This window comes from Xyrauchen texanus, chromosome 10 (assembly GCF_025860055.1).
Source record: "Xyrauchen texanus isolate HMW12.3.18 chromosome 10, RBS_HiC_50CHRs, whole genome shotgun sequence".
Classification (NCBI taxonomy): domain Eukaryota; kingdom Metazoa; phylum Chordata; class Actinopteri; order Cypriniformes; family Catostomidae; genus Xyrauchen; species Xyrauchen texanus.
In genome coordinates, this window is record NC_068285.1 from 10,882,365 (window position 1) to 10,889,903 (window position 7,539).

General features: G+C 41.3%; 1 protein-coding gene across 5 annotated transcripts in view; it reads left to right on the forward strand.

The window, feature by feature from the left end:
• Nucleotides 1-7,539, forward strand: part of LOC127650196 (C-type lectin domain family 4 member E-like) — a 33,415-nt gene extending 25,876 nt beyond the window's left edge. The window contains exons 5-10 of one of the 5 annotated variants that reach the window (XM_052135458.1): nucleotides 318-359; nucleotides 752-823; nucleotides 1,114-1,268; nucleotides 5,731-5,840; nucleotides 5,970-6,034; nucleotides 6,422-7,539. In XM_052135458.1, the coding sequence (XP_051991418.1) occupies nucleotides 318-359; nucleotides 752-823; nucleotides 1,114-1,268; nucleotides 5,731-5,840; nucleotides 5,970-6,034; nucleotides 6,422-6,555 (578 nt within the window). In that variant the 3' untranslated portion in view covers nucleotides 6,556-7,539. Of the gene's footprint in view, nucleotides 1-317; nucleotides 360-751; nucleotides 824-1,113; nucleotides 1,269-5,730; nucleotides 5,841-5,969 lie in introns of all 5 variants that reach the window. The other 4 variants (XM_052135459.1, XM_052135455.1, XM_052135457.1 and 1 more) reach the window with 4 other exon arrangements.

Below are 7,539 nucleotides of genomic sequence, written 5' to 3' on the forward strand. Positions count from 1 at the left end.
TTACAATACATTTATTGTGTAACTACATGTGAGTAAAATTCTCACAAGTTTCACATTTGCTAGTGAGGTTGAGGTACAGGTATTGTAGGATTTAGGGTTTAGGGTAAGGTTAACAGTGTTAGTAGAGATGTAATTGAATGTAGGTGCTTTAAATTTTAGTACAATACAACAACATTTATGTACATAATAATTACATTGTATCAAATGCTTAAGCAGTAGTTAAAGACATCTTATATAAAGTGGGTCCACTTACAAATATGTGAGATTGTGTTTACACAAATCCTTATTTTTTCTGTTGCTTTATTTTAACAAATCAGATTCCAGCATATCAGTGTCTGATCAGTCCCACAATGACACAGGTGAGAGGAACACAGCAATGAAGCAATGAAATATTTGACTTCAAACATGTACAGAGAAGGAAACACACACCAGATAAAGAAGTTAATGGAAAGATAACATCTATGAATTTACGAGGAAAAAGAAGTTTCTCTTTTTGAAAGTATAATTAATTTGAATTAATAAGTAACTCTACTGTAGTACATCTATGCCAATATCAATATATAGTTTTGTTTTTGATTTTAGCACAGAGAGCTATTACTTCTGTAATATAACATGAGTATTAAAGGGGAGTTCTGTAGTATTAGAGTAGCATAGCATTGTATTGCTGTAGAACTGAAGTAACATTGCTAAGTTTCAGACTTCTGTCACCATCTCATGCTTCATGTGATTCTGTTTTGCCCTGTTGATGCAGATTTTAAAGGACAGTTTGAGGAACTCCGCGTTCAATATGAGGAAACACTTCGAAAGTTGAACAGATTAAATCGTAAGTGTTGAGTCTTAAGACTTGGACCTTGTGTTGATTTAAAATAAATACATACAAAGACCTTAAAGTTTTTTTTTTTGCATCAAAACAAAATTTGTGATGTTGTGATTCACCTCGGAGTTGGTTGGTTTGGTTCATGGCTTGCAATTCTTTTATGAAGGATTTTGTGAAAAGTCTGTGGAAGAAATACTGTCTCTGACACAAACACACAATTGTGGTATTCTAAATGAAAGAGGGAAAGATAGTGATTAAATGAAAGATTGAATCATCACTACCTCTTTCCCATAAAGAGAGCACAGGCTGTGCACTTTGTGCTGTCCACTGGATTCATTCTGGAGGAAAGTGTTACTACTTTTCTACAGTCAAGATGAACTGGACGCAGAGTCGAGATTATTGTGTGACTCTAGGAGGACATCTAGTTATAATAACCAGCAAAGCAGTGCAGGTGAGTTTGCCTTTTGTCATAACCTTTGATAATACTACAATCCATTTGAGATCAGATGAGAATTTTCTGTGGTATAATTAAACATTGTGCTCATCCACACAACCAATAGGCATATATAAGGGCTGTCATTAAATTAAAAACCATGTAATAAAATGATTACATGACATGCTGAGAAATAATGCATAGCTGCACTGACTGCCCCTGCTGACACAGCTCATAAAAAAGTATTTTAAAAATTACGGCCATACTACGAGGCACAACTCGTTGAGCATTAACAAGCCAAATAATGCATCTACATGCACTTCTGCAAACAATTTGGGCTGGAATTCAGAGACACTTAATCATTAATCTTATATTTTGTAAATACCTTTAGTTTAAACTTTGGCCAACAACATCTACTCAGGTTTCTTACTTAAAACAAGACTTGTATTACACATAGATAACTAATATTAGCGTTGTATTCATGCTGTTTAGCCCGAGGAGAACTGGCCCCCATCTGTTTAGCTGCTTTGAAATGTTGTGTTGTGAAAGATGTTCCCTTTACAAAAAGCTTCACTATGACGCTGTGCTTTGCTAAGCACTTTTGGGAACAATCCTGCATTGTGACCAGCTGTGAATATGTGTGTAACATGTCAATGAACATTAACCGGAATTTATAGCCTCGGCTGGTGAGATCATTAGATGCACCTGTGGCCAGGCTATAAATAGACGCGTCACCAGCGTGTCGTCAGATCCGTTTTCTTCAGAGCAAACTGTGCTGTGTGTCTCACAAGCCTGTCAGAAACTTTCTTTCCTCTGCTAGGATTTAGAATTTGTTAGGCAGTGCGCAGTGAACCTTTTCTATATATATAAAATAGAAAAGAAAAAGTGGAAAAATGTCGGAGAAGCAAAGCAAACAATGCGTGTTTCCCTGGCAACGTTCTATGACTGTCAAGGACACACATAAATTTTGTTTTGTTTGTTTGGGGGAAGAGCATGCTGCTCTCTCGTTGGGGCAGGGCGAGTGGGCGCATTGCGACCTACTTTCGGGCGAAATGCTTCGCGCTCGCCTCGCTTACTTCCGGGAGACAGCGCCCACTCTATCATCATGGGGCTCTCGCATATATCTGGCTGAGGAGCGAGAGACGGGTCCGTCCCTATCGCTCGCTCTCTTCTTAGATCCAGCTGATCCTTCTCGTAAGCTGAAGTGCGCCTCGGCACCTCTTCGTTTCACGAGGGGGGCGCTGAACCTCTGTATATTTCACGCAATAATAACAAAGGTGGTTACTCGGGCTGTGGCCAGACTACAGCTAGACTGGCCATGCGAACAAGACTATAAGACAGATTTCTGTCTGGTGGCCAAAAAAAAAGGAATGCTATATCAGTCCCTTTCTTTGATGACCTCCATGATGAGCTTTCTCACTCATGGAGGAACCCATATACTTCCCGTGTTCATATACCCTCGACGTCTTTATACTCGACTATCGTGGGTGCTGAGACACGGGGTTATTCAATGATGCCGCTGGTGGAAGAGACGCTTGCGGGCTATCTCTCACCGGATTCGGCATCATCACTCAAGAAACCCGCTCTCCCCACTAAGCCATGCAGGACTACCTCCATGCTAGTGGGGAGGGCTTATCAAGCGGCAGGTCAGACTGGTGCTGCACTGCACACCATGGCCGTGTTACAGGCGTACCAGTCCTGCCCCGACTCTACTAGGCAGAGTGTGGCGAGTTGTGCTCTCCCTCGTAAAGACTGGGGACAGGCTCATCGCCTTCAGCAGCCCCCGAAGCAGGAAATCAGGTTCGTGGTTTCTAAGAGAAACAAACCCTGACGGTCTTGTACCCAGCCTTGTGGGGGTGGTTCCTCTCGGGACGGGGCGCATGTACCATCCACTTCGGCCCTCCCGATACCCTGATGGCGCATACATGGCCCTGAATGTGTCTGTATGCGTTTTTCCCCAGTTTCTCTGCTCCCGGGAGTCTTGGCCAGAGTTCACCAGCAAGGGTCTTAACTCTTACTGATAGCGCCGCGCTGGCCGAACAGGGTATGGTTCTCGGAGCGAATATCTCTCCTCAATGGCTCGCCTTGGGCGATTCTGGACAGGAGGGACCTTTTGTCTCAGGCGCAGGGGACGATATTTCATCCCCGGCCCAAATTGTGGAAACATCATGTTTGGCCCCTGAAGGGTACCAACTGAGGGACATAGGGCTGTCACATGAGGTTATTGAGACCATTCTTAGTGCTAGGGATCCCTCTACCAGAAGAATCTATACCAATAAATGGGGTGTCTTCGAAAAGTGGTGCAGTTCACATGGTGCAGATCCAGTTAACTGCCAAATTGTTTTTAGTTCTGGACTTTCTGCAGGAAAAACTGTCAGCAGGCATATGCCCCGCTTCTCTCAGGGTTTATGTGGCCACCATTTCGGCTTGCCACGCCTTGATGGGCGGGGTGCCTTTGGGGAGGCATTCTTTACTCGCTCGCTTCATTCATGGAGCCATGCGACTGAGGCCTCCTGTTAGGACCAGAACACCTTCATGGGACTTAGCATTAGTCCTGGAGGGTCTGGTTGAGACCCCCTTTGAACCTCTAGAGTCAGCGTCTGACAGACTTCTGACTCTCAAGGACCAGAACACCTTCATGGGACTTAGCATTAGTCCTGGAGGGCCTGGTTGAGACCCCCTTTGAACCTCTAGAGTCAGCATCTGACAGACTTCTGACTCTCAGACTTCTGACTTCTTATGGCAATTACCTCTCTTAAGAGGATTGGGTATCTACAGGCTTGTCTACAGGCTAGTCTGTTTTGCCGGCCTGTTTAGAATTTTCCCCAGGTATGGCCAAAGCTATTCTGCATCCTCATCCTGACTACCTTCCTAAGGTTCCTTTTTCGACACTACATCATGTCACTCTGGAAGCCTTCTGCTCCCCGCCATTTTTAACGAGATGGAAAGACTTCACGGACTCTGCCCAGTCCGTGCCCTTCAGACTTATGTCCACCGCACTAGCCAGTGGCATAAGTCAGGGCAATTATTTGTCTGCTATGGGGCCGCAACAAGGGGGCGGCCGCTACCAAGCAGACTATGTCACATTGGGTGAGGGATGCTATTGCCCTGGCCTATGAGGCGCGTGGTCAAGCTTCGCCAGTAGGTGTCAGGGCTCACTCCACTTCGCCTTATCTAAAGCCTTGGCTAGAGGGGTCCCTCTGCAGCAGGTTTGTGATGCGGCAAGCTGGTCCTCTCCACACACATACATCATATTTTATAGTTTGGATGTTCATGCTACTCCGGGTTCTTACGTCCTTGAGTCGACATCTCAAGCTCATGCCTGAACAAGTTTGTGACGCGGCAGGCTGGTCCTCTCCGCGCACATTCATCAGTTTTTATGGCAGGCTCATGCCTTAACAAGTTTGTGATGTGGCAGGCTGGTCCTCTCCACACACGTTCATCGAATTTTATGGTTTAGATGTTTATGCTACTCCGGGCTCTTACGTCCTTGAGTCGACATCTCAAGCTCATGTCCGAGACCTCTTCTTGTGTTCTTGTGAGCACACTTTACAACCGTAGGGGTCCGGACAGCCCCAGTGCGGCTGCGTGGGTATTGTGTTCCCAAAAGTAATTGCTATTGCTTAGCAAAGCGCAGCATCATAGTGAAGCTTTTTGTAAAGGGAACGTCTCAGGTTACATGTGTAACCCTTGTTCCCTGAAAAAAGCAGAACGAGATGCTGCGCTTCTTTGCCGCACTTGGATGTCCCAGGACTGCTCTTCAGAAAAAAATATCTGACGACAAGCTGGTGACGTATCCATTTATAGCCTGGCCACAGGTGCATCTAATGATCTCACCAGCCGAGGCTATAAATTCCGGTCAATGTTCATTGACGTGTTACACACATATTCACAGCTGGTCACAATGCAGGATTGTTCCCAAAAGTGCTTAGCAAAGTGCAGCATCTCGTTCCGCTTTTTTCAGGGAACAAGGGTTACACATGTAACCCGAGACGTTATACAAATATGACTTGACTTCACTATAGGAACATGTATGAAGAAAGTAAAGTGTACATTTTGCGGTTGGCTCTAGATATTCCTATTATTATTTTTTGCTCTGCACCATTATATTTATTACATCAAATCTCACTAAATGTATGTGTCACGATCCCCTGTTGTCTGCCCCGTGTTTCACCTGTCAACTGTCATAAACTACACTTCCCATAATTCCCAGCCCTCATCACTGCCCATGCACTTAATTTTGTCATTATTGTGCTTGTGTATTTAAACCCTGTTTGTTCTCCAGTCATTGTCGGTCGTTGAATATAGATGTTTGGATGTGTTTGTTCCTGTGATTTGTTATCCTTGGTCTCCGTAGCCTGTTTACTCTTTGGATGTTTTTTGTGTATTTGTTTTATTTTCCCATCGGGGACATTTTATTTGTTCCAGTCTTGTTTGTCTTCATCAGTTTCAATAAAAACCGCATGTATTTCTCTGTTAGGATTTTCTTGTGTCTGAAGTTAAAGAGACTCACTGGATTGGTCTTAATGATCTGGAAACTGAGGGACACTGGGTCTGGGTGAATAACCAGCCACTCAGTGATTCAACAGAGTAAGATCTAAATAAATTATACTTGAGAATATAATCCATGCCTGAAAAAATACTAACCAATTTAATAATGTTGAGTAGTATTCTGCTCAAGCAGGTATGCTTTTTTTCTTTTGTGTCTTATGTGTGCAGATTCTGGATAAAACGAGAGAATGGAGTCAGAGAACCGGATAACTGGACAAAAGATCATCCGGCCGGTGAGGACTGTGCTAGTCTGGGACACTCACATGGAGAGACTGATTTCTGGACTGATGCTTTCTGTTTTGAAGAGAAAAGATTTGTGTGTGAAGCTCCTGCCTCTGTTTAATTCCTCACACATTTCAAGTATCTCTCATTATTTCTATAAAAGCAGAAGTTCCTGTACAAGTTCAAGTTAAAAATTATTTATAAAGCACACTTAAAAAAACAAATGTTGTAACCAAAGTGCTGTACAATTGTTTACAAACATTAATAACATAATTAAATAGAACTTATAAAATGTTCAAAAGAACAAATAAATAAAACATTATAAAACCTACACAAAAAAACAAAAAATTCTCAAACAACATTATAGGCTAAAGAGAAAAAATGTGTCTTCAATCTAGATTTAAATATAGGCAATGAGGAAGAAGACCTAACAACAAATGTGAGTGCATTCCACCACTTGGGGGCCTCAACCACAAACACCCGATCACCTTTGGTTTTCAAACAGGAACGAGGAACAGAGAGGAGTAACTGATTTGATGATCGAAGAGACCTAGGTGCAGAAGGTTGATGAAGTAAATCAGCAATGTACTGAGGGGCTAAACCATGCAAGGCCTTATAAACATACAGCACAACCTTGAATTGAACTCTGTAGCTAACTGGGGTAAAATGCTCTCTTTTCTTGGTACCCACATGATCAATTCCTTGTCATTTCTTTCTTCCTAACACAGTGAATGTTACAAACAGTGGTGGGTGTGATGCATTACTAAGTAATTGATTACTGTAATTAAGTTACATTTTCCTTGAAAAGTAAAGTAAGGGATTACACACAATTTTTCAGTAATTTAATTAGTTACTTCTGATGTAATTGTGTTAAATACTTTATAGAATGTAGAAAAATTCTGTATAAAACAATAGTGAATTTAAAATCGAAATTTTACGTCAAATGTTAAAATGTAAAATGTAAAATGTTTTCTAATTTAACGCTGCCCCCTTAAATTCTTTGGCCAGTTATTGAATCATTTATTTGATTTTATATGTTATATTTGAAACAAATAAAAGAATAGTTTCATGTTTATCCTTGTACTGCTCATCTGGTCGAGGTTGATCAGGGTTTACTTTAAAAAGTAAACATAATAAGTAATGCAATTACTTTTCAGACAGGGTGATTAGTACCGTATTCTAATTACACTGTAGAAGATGTAATTAGTAGTTAGTAATTAATTACTTTTTTGAGTAACTTACCCAACATTGGTCTCGGACCATGAAACATCAAACCAAATAACAAATTTTGTAGATTGTTTGTGGATTTCATTTTTGAAAATAAAGGCTGTATTAGGTATGTTGAACTGATTTTAGGTTCAACAGTGTTGATAGGGTCCAAAAGACTGAAAATTAGATAATCAAAATGTTTTTTTAAATTTTTTTTATTTAATAAATAATTTTACCTGGAAAAAAACAGTTTTCATTGAGAAAAAAAATAATTATGATGTGATGACTTGAAATAATATATATTTTT